Here is a 27,122-nt window from a genome sequence, read left to right on the forward strand (position 1 = left end):
CATCTCAGTGGTAAACACTTGCATCTGAACATCTCTGGAGACCACCTCTGGTTATTTAGCCCTGAAATACTAGCGACTTTATATTCTGCTCTCTGGTTTTTGCAGCACGCATGTTACACCACCAGAAATAACTTACAAACATGGAGAGTCATGTCCCTCACATGACTGACGTGTATTTCTCTATGATGTCCCCCTTCAAGGGTGATTTATCGACTTGGACATGAGCTGCGTCCTTGGGGGCAATCGCACACAGACCCTTTCCCTTGTATACTTGAAGAGAGACTCTCAAGAGCTTGCTTTGGGGTCTGGTAGAATGGACAGCCATCTTGGCAGCAGTGGGAAACAGGCTGCATTCTCTGTGGAAGAGTTAGCCACATGTCAAGGGACTGTTGATCTATCTGGCTGACAGATTCCTGTCACTGTCCTTGCAGCACTGACATGGCGGCTCTCACACCGGCGACCCTCAGTGAAGACATGACGTCTCTGCAGACAAGGACAGATGGGAAGGAACATCAGCTGACTGAGGAAAGCAGCGACTTTCTCCAAAACGTCAGCGTGACCGAAGGTGCGAAGTAAGTAGGGCTGGGCTCACCGGAGTCACTTCCGGGACCTGCCTCAGCAGGAGACCGATCACGAGACCTCTGTTCAGGGTCAGGGTGGACATTTTCTTCTCCAGTTCATCTACTTGTAACTCATAAGTATCTACCGGAGTAGACTTACGGCCACTTGTGAGGCTTGTGGTGCGAACGAGGAGGCATCAGCAGCAGAGCTGGCCAAGATTCCACTTTCCCCTTAGGAAATTGTTTGTTTCTTGTAGATTTCTTCACGGCTCCCTTATCTACAGCTGCTAACGGCATAGCCGTTTAGAATGCAGTTACCTTTTATTAGTTACACAATCGTGTGATTATCAGCAGCCACGGATCCAGTGGGTAACTCTTGTTGCTACTGATTATGTTTGAGATCGTGTCTCGCCGTGTAGCTGTGGCTGGTCTGGAACTCATTAAGTGGGCCAGGCTGGCCTTGGATTCACAGAGATCTTTGCCTCCCAAGTGCTGGGATTAAAGAGAGTTAACATAAGCCTATAGATGCCAGGACCTTTTCCTATGTGCGAATAATCACCACTCCTGCTGTGTTAAGGCACCGAGACCTCGGTAGTGTACAGAAAAGCTTTATTGGCCTCTCAGAGAGTGAGTCCATGATGGTGGAGCAGTGGGGGCTGGTGGCAGGCATGGCAGCTAGAACAGCAGCCGAGGGCTCTCACGTCTCGAACCATAGACACAAAGTGGAGATAGCAAACTGGAAACGGCAGGAGTTTTGAACTCTCAAAGTTCACCTCCAGTTACAAACTTCCTCTAACCAGGCTATGCTTCTAAACCTTCCGGACAGCATCATCAGTTAGGGACCAAGTAATCAAGTGACTGAGACTACAGGGACATCTCATTCAAACCACCAGAGTAAGGTAGGCATGACAAGTCCCCTGCCCACCTCTGGGCTCAGGGTCCACAGGCAGGGCCTACTATAGACAAACATTGCGAGGTCATTGTGATTCATTTTAAAATGTGTGCACGTGTCACATAAACACATCTTAGTAAGATAGCATCAGCCCAACAGGAGATGGGCGGAGGGCTCTGACACGGTTGTCACACAGGAGAGAACAGGACTAAGCTTCGAACCCATAGGCAAAGGTTCTCTGCTCCACTCGCCCCGAGAAATTAACATCAAACCACCCTTCCAGCTTGAACCTCAGATCGGCAGAGAACGGGAACTTAAAAGATACACGACTCTGGAGAAAGTGGGGGTTTGGTCACCATTTCTGCCAGGAACAGAAATGAATTCCACATCTTTGAAGCAGAAGTTCAAAGCTAGGCACACGGGTGCATGCCTGTTCTCCCGGCATTTGGAAGTGGATGCAGCAGGATTAGCAGTCCCAGGCCAGCCTCCGCCATGTAGTGCAAAGGGACGATGTGTGGCCCTGTCTACAAAAGCCAAAGCAGTAGCCATAAATGAGCAAAGTGCAGTCTGGGAAAGTTTAGCCAGGCAGGGTTCAGGGACGGCCTGTCACTTTGCTGGCTCCGGCTGCCACACGCAGCACACGGACAAGAGGGTCCCCATGACAGCACTGCTTGTGTTATTATTTTCTTGGGGCGTCATGGGGACTGCTCAGTTGGTAAAGTACTGGTCGTGCAAGCACGGGGTCACATAAAAGAGTGTGACAGCGCTTGCTGTAGCCCCAGTGTTGGAGGCAAAGACTAGAGGAACCTAGGGGCTTGCCTAGCCAGTCAGCGCAGCCAAAACAGTGACCACCAGGTTCTGTGAAAGACCCTGACTCAAGAAAGAACATGAAACGCAATAGAAGAAGACCTCTATGTTGATCTCTGACCTCTGCACCCACACAACATGGATGCACACACACATACACACACACACACACACATATACATACACATAGAAATGGAAAATTATACTATCCCAACATACAGTCATACATGAAGAAATCCTCATGTACTGATATGAAATGGACTTCAAATAGGTTATTCCAAAGGAAATTCAAAATTCAAAATAATGTATATAAATATACTCATTGTGGTAGTTTGTCTGTGCTCAGCCAAGGGAGTGGTGCTATTAGAAGGTGTGGCCTTGCTGGAGTAAGTATGGTCTTGTTGGAGTAGGTGTGGCCTTGTTGGGGTAGATGTGGCCTTGTTGGAGTAGGTGTGGCCTTGTTGGAGTAGGTGTGGCCTTGTTGGAGTAGGTGTGGCCTTGTTGGGGTAGGTGTGGCCTTGTTGGAGTAGGTGTGGCCTTGTTGGGGTAGGTGTGGCCTTGTTGGGGTAGGTGTGGCCTTGTTGGGGTAGGTGTGGCCTTACTGGAGTAGGTGTGGCCTTGTTGGAGAAGATGTGACCTTGTTGGAGAAGATGTGGCCTTGTTGGGGTAGGTGTGGTCTTACTGGGGTAGGTGTGGCCTTGTTGGGGTAGGTGTGGCCTTGTGGGCCTTAAGACCCTTATCCTAGCTGCCTGTAAGTCAGTATTCTGCTAGCAGCCTTCAGATGCAGATGTAGAACTCTCAGCTCCTGTGAACCATGCCTGCCTGGATGTTGCCATGTTCCCACCTCAATGATAACAGACTGAACCTCTAAAACCTGTAAGCCAGTCCCAATTACATGTTGTCATTTATAAGAGTTGTCATAGTTATGGTATCTGTTCACAACAGTAAAACCCCTAACTAAGACATTCATATTTATACAGAGCCATGGAAACCTGCACGCTTGTCATACACTCTGTGGAAGAATAAAGATTGTGGTGGGTGAACTAAATATTTACAGGTGTGATTTAAAACATTCCCATGGCCCCGTGTGTCTGAACACTTGGTCCCAGCTGATGGTGCTGTTCTGAAGGTTAGGGAACCTTTGTGAGACCTACCTGAGGAAGCCTGTCACTTTGTCACTGGGAGGGAGCCTTAGCACTTGGAGTGGGGCTCCTTCTCTCTCTCTCTCTCTCTCTCTCTCTCTCTCTCTCTCTCTCTCTAGGCTCTCTCTCTCTCCTCTCTCTCTCTCCTTGGCCTGTCCCCAGGCACTGCCTTCTCAGGATTTATCCCCAATGAGAAAGATAACCAGTATCTCCTAGTGGACTTCCTGTTGCTGCAATTAAAAATAAAACAACAGGGGTCTCAGGGATTTATCCCAGCAATGAGAAAGATAACCAGTATGTCCTAGTTTCTTTTCCTGTTTTGTTGCTGCAATTAAAAACAAAACAGCAGCAAAAGCCACCCTAACAGAGAGGGTTTATCTTGCTCACAGTTCAAGACAAAGTCCGTCCTGGTGGATAAATAAATCAAGGCAGTGGAAGACTGACGCAGTTGGTCACATTGCATCCATACACAAGAAGCAGAGAGCAATGAATCCATGCTTCTGCCCAGCTCCTTTTCTCTGTTTATACGGTCCAGAATCCCAACAATGGGCGTGTCTTCCAGCCTAGCCAGAGAAGAAGGCCACCCATAGTGGGCGGGTCTTCCAGCACAGCCTGGGAAGGGCGCCGCCCACAGTGGGTGGGTCTTTCAGCGCAGCCTGGGAAGGGCGCCGCCCACAGTGGGTGGGTCTTCCAGCCCAATGACTGCCAGGACAGTGCTCCAGAAGCCCACCTCCCAGGTGATTTTAGAGTCTGTCATGTTAACAACATGGTCACATAGTCCCATCACAGACCTGGTCCTCTGCCCATCTACCCTTTGGTAGATTTTTTTTGAGATTCCACCGTTTGCTGTTTGCTTACCGTTTGTATTTTCCATACTTTTGTACATACAAACACGAACATCAGCAATTTGGAATTTGGGACCTCCCTGTTAAATAATTAATGGATTCAGCCAACAAATATTTTTGCAGCCTTTCTATTTCTCTTCTGCAAAATGTACTGTACGTGGCATTGTTCACACAGGACAAGGTCAGTATGAGGGTAGCAGATATACCTGGGGCTGAAGTGTGTTCCTTAGGTCTCCATTAGAATCGTGTAGGGCAGAGGATCAGCCTGAACTCCTACTGTACAGTAATTAACTCTGTTTGCTTTGTTTGTGTGTTTGCATTGCTAAGGGAAGTTGCCGAAATGGACCACATCTCAGACAGACCAGATGAAAAAGACAAACTTTCTGAGAACCTACAGACCGATGTCCTTTACAAGACGGACACTAAGAAATGGGTAAGCTCAGGTGGGCCTGGTGCTATATGCTTGGAATCCCAGCCCTTAGAGGGTGAAGATGGGAGAGTGAGAAGCTCAAGGACAGCTTTGTCACATAGTCCCATAGCGGATGGAACCAAACCCACCAACAGACACAAAAGAAGGAAAAATAAAAGAGAGACATCAATGGCACAGCAGGTAAAGAAATGACCTCGCCTTGTGTCTCAAGGCAGGAAGAAAATGCCCCAGGGTTTTCCATTTATAGGTGTAACACTGCAGCAGAGAGGCCAGGGATGGCACTGCCTCCCACTGCTGTCCACACGTTGGGGTTATCCTAGCTGTTCCATGCCCCCACCCCCCATGTGTTATGTGTTGTATTTGTCTGTGAGCATCAATTACAATTGGCGTGGGTCACCATAGAGCAGAGGTTACGTTTCTGATTGCAGAAAGTCCTCCATCAGAATCCCTTCATTTTGCTTTGATTCCATCTACGTGGGAATCCTTTCCCTTCCTCCTCCTGGGGTCTGTGCCTGCGCTTACTGAGGCAGCCTCCCTGCTGTGGGGTTTCTGTCTCCACCTCCCTGCACCTCTCCTACAGCTAGCTTTCTCTGTCTCAAGCTAAGGCCGGTCCCCTGGACTTAGGAGCTGTCCAGAAAGTCTATAATGGCCCTATTTCAAGCTCTTTTAACTCAATGACAAAGTCTACCTCAAAGACTCTTGTCCAAATAAGGAGACACACAGTGTGGGGATGTGGGCATACCTGCGGAGTGCCAGCAGTTAATCCCCTGTGCTGTGTGGACATTGGTGAATTTATACAGGTCTTTTGGTGAGGACCTAATCTGTTTTGCCCACCCCAAACTTTTCTCTTTCTGGTTTAAATTTGTCTGATTGAAGCACAGGAGAGTTTGGCTTAAAACTTCCTCAAAGGTCAGAAGAACTATTTTACAGTAGAGTTTCAGAGAGAGAGAGAGAGAGAGAGAGAGAGAGAGAGAGAGAGGAAGAAAGAGGGGGAGGGAAGAAGAGAGAGGGGGAGAGAGGGAGAGAGAGAGCAAGAGAGAGGGGGGAGAGAGAGAAAAAAAGAGAGAGAAAGGGAGGGAGGAAGAAAGAGAGGGAGAGAAGAAGAGAGAGGGGGAAAGAGGGAGAAAGGGAGAGAGAGAGGGAAAGAAGAAGAGAGAAGGGGAAAGAGGGAGAATGGGAGAGAGAGAGAGAGAGAGGAGAGAGAGAGAGAGAGAGAGAGGAAGAAAGAGGGGGAGGGAAGAAGAGAGAGGGGGAAAGAGGGAGAGAGAGAGCAAGAGAGAGGGGGGAGAGAGAGCAAAAAAGAGAGAGAAAGGGAGGGAGGAAGAAAGAGAGGGAGAGAAGAAGAGAGAGGGGGAAAGAGGGAGAAAGGGAGAGAGAGAGGGAAAGAAGAAGAGAGGGGGGAAAGAGGGAGAAGGAGAGAGAGGGAGAGAGGGGGAGAGATAGACAGAGAGAGACAGAGAGAGAAACAGAGAGAGAGAGACGGAGAGAGAGGGAGAGAGGGAGACAGAGAGAGAGAGAGAGAGAGAGAGAGAGAGGAGAGAGAGAGAGAGAGAAAGAGAGGGAGAGAGAGGGGGAGAAGTATTGTAAAGTAGGTTGTTATTATTATTATTTTTGGTCATTTTGCCTGTATAGGATTAATATTTTTCTAAAACAAAGCAAAAAAGACAAAATGAGGGAGGTGGGGAACAGGAAAGAAGAGATTTCATCGGCTAAATGCAACGGAGTATGCTATTTCTCTCAAACCCCTTGCCATGAAAAGAAATTGCATGAGAACGTGAAAGCACAGAACAACCATGGGTCACGTTCTCACAGAGGCATTTCTAAGATAGCATCCGTGTCAGTCAGCGAAACGCATGGCATTTGCTTGATCTTTGTGTGCATAAATAAACGCACTTCACCAAGCCATTTAAAAGTAGGTCAAACAAGCACAACAGTTTGCTCCTGCTGCCTTCAGAAAGCATCTCTAAAAATAAAGATTTTCTTCTACAAATCCAAAATACTGTCATCACATCTACAGAAATCAGCAGTTTAACACATAAAGGAGCCTAATATTCTCGTTCTGTCCGCATCCTGGTTTCCTCAGTTGTGCCTCAAATGGTTTTTAGAGCTATGTCTCTTTTAAAGATTTGTGTATTTTACCTGTATACACGCTTTTCCTTCATGTAGGTCTGTGTGCCGTGTGTATCCCTGGTGCTTTCAGAGGACAGAAGTGGGTATCAGCTTCCCTGGGTCCGGAGTCACCGATGACCAAGCTGGGAACTGAACCTGAGTTCTAGAGCTGTTTTTTTTTTTTTTTAAACTAGCACTGGGACAAGACCTATGCTGTGTACTCAGTTCTACCTGTTTTATGATATTAAAGACCCTCCTGTATGTTTTGTTTCATTCGTTCTTGTTTTTGCTGTGGTCTATGTAGCCTAAGCTGGCCTATAACTCACTTGTGGCCTGGGCTGGCCCAGGGACTCACTGTCTAAGCCTCACACTCATGGCAGTCTCCCACCCCAGCCTCCTAAGGACCAGTGTTACCCTTTGCCTGGCTAACACTGAGTTTCTGAGGAGACCAGAACAGCCATGTCATTTGAGTCAAGTTTTAGAGTGTACGGTCATTCACTCTGAAAACCGCTCTTCCATGGGAGGCTGATACTACACTGCCCCAGCCTGCCCCAGCCTCCGACGAGCTTAATAGAGGGCTATCTTCCTCTCTCATCCGTGTAGAAGGCTCAGGCAGGCTGTCGGGTAAGGCTGGAGGAGCCCGACCCCCTCTCTCTCATGACTCATGTATTCTACTTCCTTTCCGCCCTCATCTCATCCAGGATGGGTTGGAAGAGGAGTCCCAGCATGGCCAGGACCCACCAAGCAAACAGGATGAGCGAGAAGTAACTCCGGTTTGCGAGGTCCCACAAGCGTCTCCGCAGCCACTGTCTTGGACGAGAGCACCCCGTAAGCTTGGACACGAACCAGCGAAGAGCACTGAGTGATGGGGGATGATGATGAATACTGGGAAGGCGTTCTGAGAAAGCCCGGAAGACTCACAACTCTAGGCGGCGTCCGCATGCGCAGGGACTGGTTGGCCCTGCGTAGCAAGAGAGTACAGTCAGCCCGTCCTTGGCTGACGATGCTAGCAGGGTTGGCGGGTCCTCTGTGTGTGGTTGGATTTGGAGTTTAGAAGGGAAATGTATGTCAGCAGTCTCAGATAACTTCTTCCATATGAAAATTATTCGAATCATCATTAAAAGCCTGCCAGTAAGCCCTTGCATGTCACATGTTGAACACCTCTCCTCCCCTGTCACTATTGTTGCCCAATATCCAACGCTCACTCTACAGGGGTAGACTTCAAATGTATCTGTTTTTAGGGCTGGGGGCGTAAGGGGTAGAGTGCTTGCATAGCATGCTTGAAGCCCTGGGTTCAATCCCAAGCACTGAGACAGATAGATGATGCTTTTCTAAAAAGTAGGCGTGTGAATGTTTGCCTGCATCGTGTATGTATGTGCACTGCGTGTGTACCCAAGGAAGTTAGAAGAGGGTGTCAGACCCTCTGAGTTATGGATGGCTGTGGACCACTGTGTGGGTGTTGGGACTCAAACCTAGGTTCTACACAAGAGCAACAAGTGCTTGAAAGCAGCTTAGCCAATCCTCCGGGCCAGGCATGCAGGTGCATTGTGGAGCGTTTGCTTTGTGTGAGGCCCTAGGTTTGATTCTCAGTAACACCAGACCTATTTTGCAAGATTATTTGCTTTATCTGGACTTTTAAAGACCCGTTTACATGGGTAAGTGAGCGGCCAGTTGGTCCACTTTAGTAATAGAAAATGCACAGGAAGATCTCTTAGAGCCATCTATGGTGTTTTTTACTTCCCACCTCCCAGTGACTAGGGTTCTGTCTCCACAGGATCCCGGACAGCTTGGTGGTCAAGCTGAACTACTGGCATGAGAAGATGGGTCTACAGATGAAAGAACTTGGAACCCACCACGTTGACTGGTTGGAGAGAATCAACAACATTATACAGAACATAAATAGTACAGAAAGCACTGTGAAGAGGTAGGCACTGGATGTTGGGACTGGGAGGAAACTAGAATGTCTTCCAGCTTGAAAGCTCGGGATACTATGGCACAGCGAGCAGACGGTGCCACGGGGACAAGAGTATAATCTCAGCGTTAGAAGTCGGCGTCCCAGAGCTCTGTGTCTCTCGCGTCTCTGAAAGACTTCTCACACGCTGGCTGGGTGTGCATAACTTTCTATTTTCACTATTGTTACTTATGAGAGTGTGTGTGTGTGTGTATGTGCATACACACATGTGTGTGTAAGCACAGACACCCAGGAGGCCAAAAGCATCAGATCCCCTGGGGCTTGAGTTACAGGCAGTTGTGAGCTGCCTTGAGCAGGCTGAGGACTGTCGTCCTTCTGTCTTCAGCTGCTGAGCCATCTCTCCTGAGTCCCACTTATTACCGTTGAGATAGGGTTATACAGCCCAGCTTAGCCTCAGACTTGCTGTGTTCTGAACGCAATTCTGAACTCCTAACCCTCCTCCCTCTACCTCCTGATTACGGAGTATGCTACCCCAACCTGTTTTATGCCGGAATCTGAGCCAAATGCTAATCCAGCACTCTACTAACTGAGTTACACCCCCATTACAGAGACGGAGCTTGAATCTCGATGGCCCATTTGTTGGGTGAATTGATCACTTTTTAAGGGCTTGCCTTGCCTCATGTATAGAGAGTTATGTATTACAACCTCCTCACTGGCGTATTGTGAAGTTCATGTTGTGAATCACAGGCAGTGGCTAACGAACAGAAGCTCTTATGGGAAAGAAATGTCTGAAGCCCCTGATTTCCCTGCTGAGCTCCAACCTCTTTGCTAGCACAGAGGACCTACACTCCTAGCTGCTTCCTCTCAACCTGTCTCAAAGCGTCTGCTCATACCCACCTTCTCTGCGTCCAAACTTTTTACCCTCCAAAGCATTAAAAAGGATCCAAGTGCCATACACTATAAATTTCCTTTCTAAATTAAAGTAGAGCTGTATTACGAGACGATTGTGTCCTTTAATGGAAGGTCCTGGGAGCTTTACATAGTTATGGAACCGACACAGTGAGGACACAGAATATCTCCATCAGCCACAAAATCCATTCTTTTCTGTTCTTCTTGTGCGTGTGCTTTAAGACTCTGTCTCATGTAGCCCAGGCTACATGATGTAGCTAGATCCTCCTGCCTCTACTGCGAGCGCTGGGATTATAGGTGTGCACCGTCATGCCCAACTGGCTACCTAGTTGAAGCTTCTTGATGGAGTGTGGACGAAAGCCCAGATACTGAGCCTTTGAATTTTGAAATGTCACTGTCCAGGCTGTGGCTACCACTCAGTGCTTGCTTCTCCTGCACAAGCAAATGCCTTGGTTCAAGCCCCAGTGCTGGAAAAACCAGTCCTCTCTCTCTCAATCCGTGCCTTCTAACATGAGTAGAGGTTTAGTGGGTGGAGCCTTGCTTCTCTTTGCTGTGCCTTTCCGTGTAGAACAGCACTTGAGTTTTGAAAGATTGGAAATCTCTCCCATGTTGGATGACTTTTCTTCCCCATCAGTCCACAGGACTTAGTCCATTTCTTCATTTGTTCGTAGCTTGCTAACTGAGGTTATATCCCTGGAAAACCAGTCTAAAAATCTGGAGGACCCTGATCAGGAGGCAGACATTGAGGTAAGCTGGGTTTGGACACTTCCCAATGCTTGTACCCAACAGACCATAGCCAGAGGAAGACCCACCTCCATCACAGGGGGACGCTGACCAGACAGTGTCGAGGGTCTTTCTCCAGGAGACTCCACCTCCCTTGTTTGATGCTCAGAAAACTGGACTCTATTGTGCTTCCCAGACACTGGGTGAAGCTTCCTCATAGGCTTCTTCTGTCTTGATGCCATCGGAAGACAGGAACCTTAAGGAGAACTGCCTGTCCAAATCCCAGAACCCCAACCCTGCTAGCTCAGAACATCTCAGGAATGGGAATTTGTTAACTGTGTCCTTAGAAAGCAAGGTGCTGATTCTGCCTTTGGTGACCTCTTGATGTGTTCTTGTGGTATTTCCAAACCACCAAAGAGTTCTATTTCTTTAGTTCCTTGTGTTTTTAGAGAGATTCCCTTCAGAGAAAGCTTTTTTCATTTCATTGGTGGGATGTTTATTTTTAAATTTTTATTGTATTTATGTTGTTTATTGTATGCTTTGTATGTGTGTGCATGCATGTATTCATGTATACATGTGTGTATGTATGTGTATATATGTGTATGTGTACATATGTGTATGAATGGGTGTATACATGTATATGTGCATGCATGTATGTATGTGTGTATGTGTATATATGTGTATGTGTGTATATGGGTATGAATGGGTGTGTACATGTATGTGTGCATGTGTGTATGTGTGCATGTGTGTATGTATGTATGCATGTATGTATGCATGCATAAATTTCAGAGACAACTTCCCAGAATTGGTTCTGTCCTTCTACCATGTGGAGTTCAGAGATGTAAGTCGGGTTAGTGGCAAATGCTATTACCTGCTGAGCCACCTCTCTGGTCTACTTGAGTTGTTTCATTTTGTTTTGAGACGAGAGTCTTCTCTTAATCATGGGTTGGTCTGGAACTCACATTTAGCTTAGGCTAACCTTGAACTCCCAGCAATCCAGCTGCTTCAGTTTCCCCAGAACTGTGTTTACAGGTGTGAGCTACCCCACTCAGGAAGATACGAGATAACAGGAAAATGGAGAAGGCGTGACACACATGTATGAAACTGTGTTGGAGCTGTGCAATTTTGTGTACATGCTAAAAGCAAAGCATGCCAAATACCACACATGAAGTTTGTTGGACATCATTTGTTCCTCCTAAAGATTGCTTTACTTCTGTCTCCTAGACCATCCCTTCTAACTATCCTTACACTATGTGTTCTCTCTCCTTATGTTATAGGAGAAAATCGTAGAAATTAGACGGCAATTAAAGGAAGTGAACATAAAGTTGAACCAGGTAATGAGACGTCAAGGAGAAAAAACAAACTTCAGAAGCATAGGATTTAAAATTCAGAGAAGTCAGGACCCAAAGGGGCTCGGTGTCACTACACTCATTTCAGAAGAACAATTCTGTGATTCCAAGATGAAGTGGCTCAGCCGTAGAGCGTTGGTGAAACGTGTTTGAGGGATCTACGCTCAATCTGTAGACACACACACACAGATGCACAGACATACACAGACACAGACACACACAGACACACAGACACACAGACACACAGACACATACATAGACACACACACACAACACACACACACACACCACACAGACACACACACACACACACAGACACAGAGACACAACATTTAAGACACTAGATACTAAGCACACACAGACACACATACACACACACAGACACAGACACACACACAGACACACACACACACACAGACACACACAGAGACACGCATACATACATACACACACACATGCACACACGCACATACATACACACAAACACACACACATACACACACACACAGACACACACACACACACACACACCACGGAGACACCACACACACCCATACACACACACACCCCACACACACACACACACACACACACACACACACACACACACACACACACACACACACACACACACACACACACACACACACACACACACACACACACACACACACACACACACACACACACACACACACACACACACACACACACACACACACACACACACACACACACACACACACACACACACACACACACACACACACACACACACACACAGACACACACACACACAGACACAGACACATCACACACACACACACACACACACACACACAGACACAGACACAGACCACACACACACAGATACACATACCACACACAAGACACACATACCACACACACACACACACACCACACGGACACCCCCCACACACACAGGAATTAAAAGAGCCAGTCTCAGCCAGCAAGAGGACTCAGTGGGTAAAGGTTCTCGCTGCCAAACCTGACAACCTGAGTTTGATCCTCAGAACCCACACAATGGGAGGAGAGAACAGACCCCTACGTGCTCTCCTCCGACCCCAACACATTTCCCAGTGTGAATGCTGCCTGCTTCAAATTCAAGTAATAGAAAGTGAAAAGAGAAGTAAAAACCCACTTTTGCTCTTCCTTTCCCATTTATATTAATATCACACAATGTATCACATACTGTATGTATGCGTTTCTCCTTCCAACACAAGTAACACATACTTATTTGGACAATTAAAACAGCCAGGTGTGGTCACACAGCTTTAATCCCAGCACACAAGAGTCAGAGGCAGGGGATCTCTGTGAGCCCGAGGTCAGTCTAATCTACACGGTGAGTTCCAGGACAGCCAGGCTATGTACAGAGACCCTGTCTCAAACAAACAAAACAAAACCAATACACACTCAAAGAAGAAGAACCTGGATCCTCAAAGACAAGCACAATGAACGTTTTGTGTATTTGTGTTTGCCCTAAATGAGCAGTTCTCAGTCTTCCTAACACCACGGCCGTTTAATATGGCCCTGGTGTTGTGGTGACCTTTAATACAGTCCTGGTGTTGTGGACCTCCCCCCCAACCATAAAATTATTTTCATTGCTACTCCATAAGTGTAACTCTGCTAGTGTTGTGAGTTGTAATGTAAACATCTGATATGCAGGGTATCTGATATGTGACCCCTGTGAAAGGGTCATCCAATCCCCAAAGGGGTTGTGACCCACAAGGTGAGAACCACGGTTCTAAATTCTATTTGCATTTTTTTCCATACTGAGTGATGTCATCAGGTGCACCTTGCCTTAAGTCAGCTTTTTTTTTTTTTTTTCTTTTTTTCGGAGCTGGGGACCAAACCCAGGACCTTGCGCTTGCTAGGCAAGTGCTCTACCGCTGAGCTAAATCCCCAACCCCCTTAAGTCAGCTTTTTGACAGGTCAGTTTTCTTGGGAATTCTCTGTGCCGGTGAGATGTCATCTTCCTCCTCCTCTGTCACCACCACACAGCTCAAGAGGTCTCAACTTACCGGCCTTGGTTTCTGGGGCAGTTGGGATTTTTGTCCATGAGTGTTTTACCTTGAGAAACTGAGCCTCAAAAACTCAGTCCTGGGGCTAGGAACGTGGATCAGCAACGGGCAAACAGGGCCTGGGTTGACCAACTACTCATAGCAGGTCTGGTGGCATACACCTGTAATCCCAACATTTGGGAGGTAAAGGCCGGGAGGCTATGAATTCAAGTTTGTCCTTGGCTGCCCAGCAGACTCGAGACCAGCCTGGAATATTCGAGACCCTGTCTTTTAAAAAACAATTTAAAAGGGAAGAAAGAATGAAAGGCCTCTGCCTGCTCCTGTCAGTGCTTAAGAATCAAGACAAGACAAGGTATTCTCTCCCAGACAACCCGATGGAGACACGGGAAGCAAATGGAAGAGGTCCTCTCTCAGCGAGTCACTCTGCCCAGACATTCAATCTGATATGATGGGAATCTTACGTTTATACCTTAGAAATGTTTACCTGTTTAAGAGAGATATGTCCCTATTTTCCCAGAAACTTACTTTTTCTCCAGCTTCTCTCTTGGTGGAAGATTTTTGTTTTCCATAATATATATGTGGATGCTTTTACTAGCATGCGGGTCTATGAACCCCACATATGCAGTACCCATGGAAGCCAGAAGAGGGCAATGGAGTCCCTGGAACCAGAGTTCCAGATGCTTGTGAGCCACCGTGTGGATGCTGAGAACTGAGACCAAGTCCGCTTCTAAGAGCCGCCAGCACCCTTAACTGTTGAGCCATCTCTTCAGTACTCTGTAAGAGGAATAACAAACAGAAAAGAATGGCTTACACCAAGGGGCTGATATACATTTGTCCGTTTATCTTTTTTGTATGTAAGTGTGCATGTGCATAAGGCCGGAAGTCGATATCAGGCATTTTTCTTTTAGTTGCTCTCCGTTTTACATTTTATCAGTGAGGCAGGGTCTCTCACTGATACAATGTGCTCTAATTCTGGCAGGTTCTAGCTAACCAATTTGCTCCGCCACTCTCCTGTCTCTGCCTTTCATTCCTATTAATTAATTAATTAATTAATTTGTGTTTGTTTGTTTTTGAAATACGATTTCACTATGTAGTCCTAGCTGGCCTTGAACTCGAGATTTGCCTGCCTCTGCCTCTAGCGTGCTGGGATTAAAGGCAAGCACCACCACGCTATGAGAAACAGCCTATAAAGAACTGGGAGTAACCTGTGTTGCTGCTGGCTATTTTTCTTGCAATATGAGGTCCATAGGCAGTTTGCCTTGTGTTTGTTCACCGCTGTTTGTTTGCTGAGGATGGAGTGCAGGGCCCAGCACGCATGTTAGGCAAGCACTCCACCACTCAGCCGCATCCACAGACCCAAAAATCAACTCTGAAGGAACTCTTCTCACGAGTAATCAGTTTATCTCACTCAGCACATCCACTTCGTACGTGGTGCAAAAATGAGAGATTTTTATTCTGTCAACCAGAAGGACACCCTTGTCAGTTTACTCAGACCTGTGGGTATCTTTTTAGGTTGATGCTTGCAAAGAAGCCCGTGAACTAAAGGAGAAGCTCGTGGAACGGATAGAGGTGAGCGCTCCAGGTCCACCTATCCAAGCAGGTTGTCCGGGTTCCCAAGAAGCTAATCGACACCTCGTTCTGGCCTCTGGCTAGTGCATATCTTCCTTTCTTTCTCTTGGGCTTCTGCTTTGGGAGAAAAGAACACGTGACAGTTTCAGAGCTGTCTCGTCCCGAACTCATCCAGAGCTTGATCTGTTTTACTTGCTCTGTGCTCTGCAAGGCTCAGTGAATATGGCAGCCCTTCCTCAGACCTCTCCTGTCTCTTATCCAAAGAAACGAGTTCGTCTTTGAGTTTGTTCCCCCAACACCTTAGACGAGGAGGGAAATGTGAATGCGTAGCAGAAACAATGAATGGAGAGGTTACTTATCCCCCCAACCAGAGGTCTTCACTGGGGACATGATCCTCAGCCACCCTCCTTTGCACATCTCTCACTCTAATGTACATGGATGTTTAGTCGTGCACTATTCACAAGCCTTGTACAGGCACCTGTAACTGCACATAAGGATCTATGTGCACCACTGTATCCTAGAACAGTGCTGGTGTGCATCACTGCGTATGTATGTGTGGCAAAGATGGTCAGACTGACTAGACAGATCCAGGACAAGGGAGGGGGCATTCCAGTAGATAGAAGCTAACACATGAGCTCCTCTCTTTTCCCAAGCTGTGTGTAAGTCACTGGCTATGCACCTGCCAATGGCCACCTGAGGCGTCACAGAGGGAAAATGTCCTCTGTCACCCACAGTGAGACTGGGAGACATCAAGAATTTGTTGTTGTTGTTGTTTTTATTAAGAAAAAGTAGTTGATCGCTCTTTGAATTTTCTCCCCAGAGCTTTCATAAGGAAATAAGTGTCTTGAACACTAAGCTGGAGATGCACTACAAGCAAGGGTCAGAGACAGATTCCTACAGCTCTGAAGACGTGGCCACGGAGCATGAAGAACCCTTGATTCTCGAGGCTTCTCCAAGCCCGTCAAGGTCACCCTCTCCTCCCTGCAGTGCAGTGTGGTAAGAAAGAAGATGGGGCTGGCATGGGCTGGGCAAACTTATCAGACGTGGTCAGGAGAAGTGGCTTTAATCTCTGCCCTCCAGGGGCAAAGGCAGGTAGATCTGAGTTCGAGGCCAGACTGGTTTACATAGTGAGGTGGTGTGTGTGTGTAGCTTCTCAACATGTGAACCGCTTTAAGACTGACTATTGACTAAACTATTATTTTCCTTTGTAAGTCTGTTAATTGAAGTGATAGGACTTTTCTTGTTTTAGCTATACACCTATTGTATTAATAAGTATATAGGCAGCTTCCTTATTACCTTAGATAAATCTTCCTATATGTAATATAGACACATTACATACATTTTACCTTTATACAATATCTTTTTTACTTGTTTTTTTTTAACATTTATTTATTTATATGAGTACACTGTCGATGTCCTCAGACACACCAGAAGAGGGCATCTGATCCCATTACAGATGGATGTGAGTCACCGTGTGGTTGCTGGGAATTGAACTCAGGATCTCAGGAAGAGCAGTCTGTGCTCCTAACCACTGAGCCATCTCTCCAGCCCCAATATCTTTCTAAATCACTTTTAGATGTGTGCAATGTAAGGGGCTGAACTCAGGGCCTCACATGAGGTAGGCAAGTGTTTTATCACTGAGCAAAACTCCAGTTCTCATCTGTCTACATCCTTTCGTAAAATTTAAAAATGGGTTGCACTTACTTATGTTATGTGTAGGGGTGTCTGTCTGTCTGTCTGTCTGTCTGTATACCGTATGCATGTCTGATACCTAGGGAGGTTAGAATGGGTGTCAGATCCCCTACAATTGGAGTCCCAGGTGGTTGTGAACCATCATCACATGTGTGGTGGTTTGAATAGGCTTGGCCCTCATAGACTCATGCGTTTGAATGCTTGACACTAGGGAGTGGCACTATTAGGGGGTGTGGCCTTGTTGCAGTAGGTGAAATGTGCCACTGTGCGAGCCAGCTTTGAGGTCTCCTATGCTCAAGCTACATCCAGTGTGGCTCATAGTCTCCCTGCTGCTTGTGGATCCAGATGCAGAACTCTCAGCTCCTTCTCTAGCACCATGTCTGCCTGCACACTGCCATGCTTCCCGCCAAGATGATAATAGACTGAACCTCTGAAATTGTACGCTGGCCCCAGAGAAATGTTTTCCTTTAGGAGAGTTGCCCTGATCACCGTGTCTCTTCACAGCAATAAAACCATAACCAGGACAACACAGATGCTGGGAACTAAAGGCTTTGGTTATCACCCCCACCAAAGAAAAAGACTTATCAAACAGACTTGACAACTAGACAAGATCGCTCCCCCTCACCCTCCTTCCTTAAACAATGAAATCTGCCCCGTGAGGTGCCGGCACAAGCCTTGAATTCCAGCACTGAGAGGCAGAGGCAGGTGGATCTTTACTAGTTCAAGGCAAGCATGGTCTACAGAGCCAGTTCTAGGACAGCCAGGGCTACACAGAGAAACCCTGTTTCAAAAACCCAAATATATAAACAAACAACAAAATGAAATTACTTTACTGTTAAGAACTCACAGCTAAAACTTTGACACAGCCACATTCTCATTACCCATTTATCTGTTGATGGACATCTAGGCTGGTTCTATTTCCTATTTCTAGTGCTTACTAACCACAGGTGGATAGAATAGCAATTAAAAATGGATCATCTCCCAACAAGTGTCCCTGTGGTAGTTTATAGATGTTTACATAAGGAGTTCAGGCAGGGATCTGTGAAACGACATGACCCTGCAGGATATCTGATCATTTTTTTTTTCATTTCCATAGTGTCTATGAACCCCAGGATTGTGTTTATTTTATAGAATAGCAATTAAAAATGGAAAGGCTGTTTCTGAACCCTGGGTTGTGATGTGGCTGTTTCAGTTCTTGGCGTACATCTTTATTTTTTTTAAAGATTTATTTATTTGTTATATGTAAGTACACTGTAGCTGTCTTCAGACACACCAGAAGAGGGCATCAGATCTCATTACAGATGGTTGTGAGCCACTATGTAGTTGTGGGATTTGAACTCAGGACCTCTGGAAGAGCAGTCAGTGCTCTTATCCACTGAGCCATCTCTCTAGCCCCAGCATACATCTTTAATCCAAGAGCTTTCTGCCTGAATATTGTGAACAGGATTAAATAAAGTCAAGAGGTAGAGCAAGCAATCAGTTGACAGGGAGTGGACATGGGATTATTAAGGAAAAAAAACCATAGAGAAGGAGTAAGGAGGATGGATAGAGAGATACACAGGATGTAGAAGGGAGGGACATTGAGTTTGAAGGAGGAAGGTTTTATGGATACAACTGACTGAGGGGGGATCTGGGTGGGGTGTCAGCTGAGAAGGAAAGTCAGTGGGTGCTTTCTCAGCCTCTCTGAGCCAGGAGGCTTTCACCCCAGTCTCTGGTGCTTGAGTCTTCATTGGTAAAATTAAAGGTTTGAGATTTTGTGAGAAAACAACAGAGTTCTCTAGGTCTAAGAACCTCTTCCTCATATAATATTGGAGCCATACTGATGGAAACATTTGAATCTTCTCTTTGAGGCAGGCATGTAGCTCAGGGTAGCTGGGTCAGCCTGTAGCTCTGTGCTATATTGTTGAAGCATGTCACCATCCCGGACACAGTTTCTGAGTCCTTGGATCCCTTTATGGAGCTGACCTACCATCTTGGAGAAATAGTATTTTCTCCAAAAAAGGATCTCTGAGGCTTCATTTCCAGCCACCAACCCAGAGAGAATCTTAAGCAACCTCTTTTCTGGAGCACTGTTGTTTTAAACTCTCTTTTTGTTTCAAAGTTGTATCAGCAGCATGTGTGTCCCTGTGCCTTCCACATCATCCTGCCCCGAGCCAACATCACATTGTAGTTCAATTGTTTCAACTCTGTTGTTTCTTCTGAATAATTTATAGAACTGGGATCTTTTCTCCATTTTGGGATCTACACCATGCTCAAAACCAGAGTGAGGCCAGTTAAAATAGAATACTCATCTCCATAGAGTCAGTAGGTAGAAAATTGTCAGGGATCAGACTGGGAGAGGTACTTTCTTTCTCCGTCCCCCCCTCCTTTTTTTTCTTTTGAGACAGTTTCTTGGTGTAGTCCTGGGTGTCCTGGGCTTGCTTTGTAGACCAGGCTGGCCTCAAACTCACAGAGATCTGCCTGCCTTTGCCTCCCAAGTACTGGGATTAAAGGTGTGCGCCTCCACACCTGGAAGTATTTTCTACTGAATCATGATGACCTGAATTTGATCCTCAGGTCAAACCCACATAACAAACCAGTTTCAGTGGCATGCACCTGCAGTTCAGGTATTCCCACAGCAAGGTTGGGAGTCAAGGACAGAAGATGTCCCTGAAACTTATGATCACCTGGCCTGCAACAATCAGCTTTGCAGAATGTGTGTGACAGTTTCCACCCTGCAGGAAGCTCCTTAAACAGGAAGGTAATCAACTCAAAATAGCTTCAGGAAGTCCCTGAAACTGACCAGACTCACTAGATCCCACCTAGCCATAGTAACCAATAATGACTGAGAGTGCCCTCAAAAGGAAGGAAGTTGTACTGCAAGAAAGACTCTGAGGTGAGACCAGCTGCCTGAAAGAAACCAGCTGAGCTGACTGGAAGAGGTTTAGTCCAGTTGCGGTACGTGGGAAGGACACTCTCCAGCCTGTTGAGCTGCCTATAGGCTGTGCAGTGTGCTCCAGGTCCCCAGCTTTGTGAGCTGTCACCTGTGCTGGGGTGGTCTTTGGTGATGCAGCTGTCTTTGAGTCATTTCTGATCCTGTGAGTGACCCCTCACACATATTCCTGTAAGGAACTCCAGTAAAACTCATGGTTCACCAAGTTGGACTTTGGTGGTATTTGTACTTTGGTCTGTTGTGGGCTCCCTCTCTAGGGGGTATAGACTCGTGTGTTACCTCTCCTCAGGAAATCTTTTTGTCACACAACACAGAAACAAGGGAGACCCTGCCTCAGCAAAGGGGAAGGAGAGACCTAGCTCCCAAAGTTGTACTCTGACTTTCCCCTTCTCCACCACCACACCCCAACCCCCCCACCCCACACACATAGCCAGCCCAAGTATTGAAAACAGCTCTGGCGCTTGCCCTGCGCAAGGGCCAGGTTTGGTCCCCAGCTCCCCAGCTCGAAAAAAAAAAAAAAAAAAAAAAAGAAAAAAAAAAAAACAGCTCTGGCAGCCTCGCCCTCCATCCCCATTCTCTCTGCCTTGCTAAACTGCTAGTTTACATTCCTAAAGCCAGCCAGCAAGGTCTCTTCCCTTATATGGTCACTTCCTCCTCCTGAGGCCAACAGCAAGGTGCAGCTACAAAGTATCAAAGTCCAGCAATGAAAAAGTCCCCTTTGGGGGTTGGGGATTTAGCTCAGTGGTAGAGCGCTTGCCTAGCAAGCGCAAGGCCCTGGGTTCGGTCCCCAGCTCCGGAAAAAAAAAAGAGAAGGAAAAAAAAAAAAAAGTCCCCTTTGGCTCACCTCGTTAACATCCCCGATTTAAAATTGAACACCTCATCCTAATGTGGGGTTTCCCCTTCTACCTTTAAAGCTGCCGTTTTACCATGGGTCACCTCTGTCTCTATCCAGAGGCCGCCCTTTGTCCCCCAGGACAAATACCCCTCCCCCCTCCCTTGTTCCCTTCCCTTCTCCCTCATCCTCTATCTCCTATCTTGTCTCTTATTCCCTGTCCTCTGTTGCTCCGGGGCAAATAAATCTCCTATGTGCTGAGAACTTGGTCTTAGGTGTCTTGAACCAATATTGTCTCTTACATACATATATACACATACATATACATACATATATACATACATACGTAGGCATATATATTTATATTATGTACATACACACATGTATCTTTTTTCAGAATTCTGAAAATTAAGGATTTAGTATTCTTAATATATAAAGAACTTTTATAGTGCCAGAAAACAAAATACAACCCAGACTTTAAAATAGGCAAAGGACTTAGGCATCTCGTCAGAGAAGGTATGGTGTATATATATGGTCAGCCACCTCATAAAGAGAGCCATAATGGAATCGTTCATTAGAAGCTACTTTATACCCACTCTAGTGGGCAGTGCATGGCATAAAGTAAATTTTATACGCCACTACACGTCTTCGTGCGCTCGATGACTGTGCACTCTTTAGATATCGCAGCTATAATTTCATTCACTTGATAGAAAATTAATACGTCTTTAAAAGTCAATCAATACTGGTGATTCTGAAGTAGCATACAAACAAATGCGGGTATATCTGAGGGTACAAAAACAGCGAAAATGACCGGCCCGGCTTGGGGATGCGCATGCGCTGTTTCTGCCTTTTACAGATGTGATTGGGGTCACAGGTGGGTGTCGGCAGAAGGTGGAGCTGCGGGGATGGAGGGTCCACACTTTCGATGAGGCGCTGACCTGGGTCTAAACACTCATGTCTTCTTTACTGTAGGAAGCACGCAGTGAAGCTGCTCGTCATGGTCTACGTAGTCACCATCACTGGACTGTCGTGCTACATACTGTTTGTGGACGCCACCTTCCTCTTCGAAAGGGTGCTGCCCAGCGTGCTGGGGCACCGTACCATGTGGGATCTTCGAGAGATGATGGCGCCTTTCTTGAATTTGGAAGCGGAAGACTTGTTACCGTCCTAAAGATCCAAAGTTACCGATAACTGACTCTCTTCCTCTGCAATAAAACATGTTCCTATAGTTTAGCAGTTAGCTTGTTTTTCTTTCTTTTCTTTCTTTTCTTTTTTTCGGAGCTGGGGACCGAACCCAGAGCCTTGCGCTTGCTAGGCAAGCGCTCTACCACTGAGCTAAATCCCCAACCCCTAGCTTGTTTTTCAAATGACACCACTCAGTATTCTATAAAGGGTATCCTTATTATATGAAAATTACTAAATCAAAGAAAAAATGAAAGGGATTTAATCAGTTAAGCACAGGATCTTGCTGCTATGTTTGGGGAGGCTAGTCTCGAGGCTATGATCTCTTGCCCTAGTTTCCCAAGTGCTGGGGTTTTAGGTGTGTGCTGGGAGGCTGAGGTCCCACAACCACTGCTTTCATCACTTCCGGTCCCAGGCTTTCCCTTCCCACCCTGACACTTCCGGACAATCATGCACTAGCTCCCTACTGCTCCTACTCTCGCTGTCTTGAACCCCGGGGTCTTGGAAGAATTCCTTTCTTCTCTGGACTGGGGCTTGAGGTCAGTCGAGGCATTTCTCAAAGTGTTCATTTCTCCTATCGACAACCTTTGAAAGCGGTAAGAGGCGGCGGCATGCACAGGCACACTCATAAACATACATACATGCTTGCATGCAGAGAGAGAGAGAGAGAAAGAGAGAGAGAGAGAGAGAGAGAGAGAGAGAGAGAGAGAGAGAGAGAGAGAGAGAGAGAGATACCAGGCACACAGTGTGTTGTGTCAGACATTTTCTGGGAGTTTTAAGAAAATCTATACAAAGAATCAAGATATTTGGAATTTAGGTTTTTGAGAGAAAGTCCATTCTATTTTTCTGCCTAAACCTGCCAGATCTGGTTCTGTTGCTCACAGTCAAAAGAATTCTGACCAACACGGGGAAGTTTGAGTATTTCATACCTAGACACGGGTAATGAGGAAACAGTCCTAGCCAAGCTGTGCAAGACTTACAGAATTGTAATGGAGTGGGCAGGAGGGCGGAGTGTAAGCTGCAGTTACAGGGCTGGGATACAACTCAGTTGGTGGGCCGTCTCAGAGCATGCTCTAAGCCCTGGCCTCAGTCCTTAGCATGGCACAAAGCCTAGCATGGTGGTGCATGTCTCTAGGCACACGTGAAAGCACACAGACATGGCGGTGCACATGTAAGCACAGCACTTAGCAGGCGGGGCAGGAGGATCAGAAGTTCAAAGTCATTCTCTACTTCACACCAAATCAGAGACCAGCCGGCCTTGGGTTCTGTCTCAAAAGGCAAATGACCCCTTCCGTGGTCTGGGTGGGCAGGAAGAGGGAGCAGTGAACCAGTAAACGTGGGAACACGGACTTCATGGCAGTTAGCTGTGTAATAGATGAAGGAGTGGAAGGTGAACGGGCAGAAAGCTGCGGAATGCGGAAGGCAAACAGGGAGAGAGCCGAGTGAGGGTGAATCCGGACACCTGAATTGAACCATAGGCATTTTCATGGCCAGAACAGGAAAATCATCAGAAACAAAAAACAAACAAACAAAAAACAGCAGTAAAAATTGAAAGTTTTTTTCTGGTTTGTTTATTCGTTTGAATTTATTGATTGATTGATTGATTGATTGATTGATTGTATTTCAAGACAGAATCTCACTATGCAGTCCTGGCTGGCTTGTGATATGGAGTCCTCCTGCCTCCGTACCTCCAGCTTAGAACCTCAGACGTGTACCACCATGCTTGGTTTACATCTCTGAGATAACTTGCAATCCCATCATTGAATTCTTGAGTTCACATTCCAGCCACCGCTAATCATAGGAAGCTTCCTGGCTGAGGCACTGTCCTTCACACTCCTGTTGTCACTTTTACATAAACACATGGGTCCCTGCTGCAAAATCCAGTCTGTTCCCGCTTGCATAGATTGCCAATGTGCACACAGTGCTGGAAAACTCCATATGTTACTATAAACAGTTAGCGTGTATATGCAAGTGTGTGTGTGTGTGTGTGTGAATGTGTATGTGTGTGTGCACACCTCACGGCATACATGTGAAGGTCACAGGACCAGCCTGGGGAGTTGGCTGTCCTTCCATCTTGTTGATGGAACATCTCTCGTTGTTTCTGCTGTTGTGTGTAATGAACACTAGCTGGTAGCTAACCAGTAAACCTTCTGGTGATTTTCCTGTCTTTGCTACCCATCTCCATGAAGGAGTGCTGGGGTCTCAGATGTGTGCCTCTCTCATCCAGTATTTTGTGGATTCTGGGGATCAAACTCAGGTCATCAGGCATGCAGTGTGGCAAGTGCTTTTACTTCCTGAGCCGTCCCACAAGCCCCCAACGCCACTTTTATGCTGGTGTTCTACAGCTATAAAAACCTTACTGGTTGTGGTAGATGTAATTGGTTTGTGTAGTGCTGGAACCAGCTATCACAGAGTTCCAGAGAGAACCACTTCATTACCCACTTATCTAGCTCTGTGTCCAAAAGTCCTGATCCTTCCAAGTCTCTATTTTAACAAATCCCCCAGACGGTTTTTACGATCTAGAGTTTAAACTGCTACTATGCTGTTACACACAAAAGCTAACTGGATTACGGATTAGTCATGAAGCACATAATCAGGAGGTGAGCAACTTCTTGGGGGAGGGGACCTAGCTGGTGGGGGTAAGAGGGAATTTCCAGGACACACACACAAATAAAACCTCTGAGAACAATGAACATTTTATATATATAGATAGATAGATAGATATAGATATAGATATAGATATAGATATAGATATAGATATAGATATAGATATATCTCACACCAGAAGAGGGCATCAGATCCCATTATAGCTGGTAGCGAGCCACCATGTAGTTACTGGGAATTGAACTCAGGACCTCTGGGAGAGCAGTCAGTGCTCTTAACCACTGAGCCGTCTCTCCAGCACCCTCATGGTATAATTTTTCAAAGTCAAAGATAAAAGCTTGGTTGTAGATAAAAGGCCTGTTCAGACCAGATTGGACGCAGAAGTTGGTGAATGTATTTTATAATTCCTAGGTAAGTTCTTACTACTGGATCCAATCCCAAATGATTTACTATAAACGCTAAAAGGAGGTTTTGAGGTTAAGTAGCTCACATGAAGCTCAAAGCCTTGCGATAATTAAACAGCCCAAATAAAGGAATACAGTTTTAAGAAGAGAGCCTTAAAGGGTAAGTTAGGGGGTTGGGGATTTAGCTTAGTGGTAGAGCGCTTGCCTACCAAGCGCAAGGCCCTGGGTTCGGTCCCCAGCTCCAAAAAAAAGAAAAAAGAAAAAAAAAGGGTAAGTTAGTATCGCACTGACTTTAAAGATGTTTTCCTTGGGACTTTGACAAAGCTGAGAATTTTGTTTCTAAGGGAAGATTATCCTTGAAATGTAAGTGTTATTCTTTATTTTCAGTTTGTCAGCATCTCACCCTGGAAAGCTGGACATGAAGCCAGAATTCTACGGAGTGAGGGAAACTTCAACTTCGTGAGGGACCATAATATCAAGAGTGGTTAGAGTTGTTAGCTGGTCTTGGTTGGTTGGGTCCGGTCTGTTCCAGATCTTTTAATGCCGTGGTCTGCTGAGCCCAGCACTGTTTCACATTGTTATCTAAAAATGTCTGAATCATTGTATGAGTATGTGCTTGGCTTGGTCTCTGAGGAGAGATGAGTGTTCGCAAGCCTCTGCGTGCCATGCTTTGAGTGATGAAAGTGTGCTGTAGTGATAAGCGCTTTGAGCTTGGATTCCGAGTTGGGTTAGAGGTAATCTCTGCCCCTAGCTGTGTGTTTGGTGGAGTCATCTAATCTCCCCCTGTGGAAGCCAGCGCCTTCCCTGCTTGCCCACAGTGTTGGCTGCAGAGACTGAGGGTCCTCCCTCCCTGACTCTGGGTCAAGAAGCTGCCTTACCCCAGATCCCTCTGAGGTCTGATCCTCAGTGACAACCCGAGAGGATTTACTCACGTAGGAGATTGAGTGCACACACCTCTGGGGTTCAGAGATGTGGAACTGAGGACGAAAGCACTCACCACAAATGGAGGTGGTATCATCCAATGGGCGGGAGCTTAAATGGAATGAGAGTGGGGGCAGGGAAGTGAGCTGGGTACCAGCATCGTCTGTTTCATTTTCTGACAGCAGAGGCCATGTGACCAACTGCTTCCTCTTCCTGCTGCCACTCGGTCCCCACCTAGATGGACTGAATCCCCTCGGGCTATAAGCCAGAACAAATCCTGTTCTTTTTCCCCTCAGGTATTTAGTTACTCTTATGAAATGTAACATGGCAAGGGGCTACCTGGTGGACTCTTGCCATGTGCGACCCTGAGTAATTTCACCACGAAACAGGTCTGGTCTGAGGGGGTTGGTCTATTTGGGGAAGGGAAGGGAAGGGAGTGAAGACCCGAAGAGGTAGAGGCAGCCAAGTAGACACATGGAAAGGCAGACAGATAGGAGCAGAGCTATGAGGACAGAGAAGAGGATGGACGCAGAGGAGGGCAGAAAGCGGAGAGAGAGAGACTGGCAGGGAATGCGTGGGAACAGCGAGAGAGCGAGCTGGAGTGGTGGGGCAACCCACAGCTGAAGCACCTGGAGGTAGCAGGTAGTGACGTAAGCCATTGCTAGCTACCTGGGAGGAGCCTACTGGAATCACCTGTAAGCTAACATAACGGATACAGTCCCCTTCTGTGGGAATCGTAGGCCTGGCCAACACAGGGCACATTTCTGAAGAGTCACCTAGGCACCAGCACTGAGAGGGAATCTGCTGAAGCCGTACAGGCATTGCATTAAGTTCTCCGCCATCTCAACCCTATTTCCAACATCCTCTTTATGGTTCCATTCTGAGAGCAGCCCACGCATGCACGTGCACTTGCTCTGAGCATCTATTTCTCGGGGTCTATAAGATACCTAATCAGTTACGTCACGGGGGCTAGTCATCAGTGTTCGTTTTTCTTTTCGTTTTCTTTCCCCCACCCCCCAGAAACACAAAGCAGAGTAGAAAAGTGGGAAGGTTTTACGGGTACAGCAGTGCTAAGGGGCTAGGGAGATAGTTTAGCTCTTCAGACTGCTTGCTGTATTATCAAGGGTAAGAGGGCTTGAATCCCGATAGCCTACAGGCATCCCCTTGGAACTCCAGGTCCAGAGGTATCTGATGTCCTCTTCTGGTCCCCGAAGACACTACACTTCACTCACAGTCAATATCAAACAGAAAATTTGCAAAAATAAA

The 27,122-nt window shown here is 46.6% G+C and overlaps 1 protein-coding gene across 1 annotated transcript; it reads left to right on the forward strand.

Annotated features, from left to right (window-relative positions):
* Nucleotides 1–474: 474 nt before the first annotated feature.
* On the forward strand, nucleotides 475–21,916 carry Smco2 (single-pass membrane protein with coiled-coil domains 2). The gene is given in 10 exon segments (XM_032905156.1): nucleotides 475–572; nucleotides 4,574–4,679; nucleotides 7,487–7,595; nucleotides 7,598–7,613; nucleotides 8,560–8,709; nucleotides 10,278–10,353; nucleotides 11,607–11,663; nucleotides 15,233–15,289; nucleotides 16,110–16,285; nucleotides 21,718–21,916. Coding segments are annotated over 10 exon segments (1,044 nt in total).
* Nucleotides 21,917–27,122: the final 5,206 nt, after the last annotated feature.

The sequence above is a fragment of the Rattus rattus genome, chromosome 6, assembly GCF_011064425.1.
Source record: "Rattus rattus isolate New Zealand chromosome 6, Rrattus_CSIRO_v1, whole genome shotgun sequence".
NCBI lineage: Eukaryota > Metazoa > Chordata > Mammalia > Rodentia > Muridae > Rattus > Rattus rattus.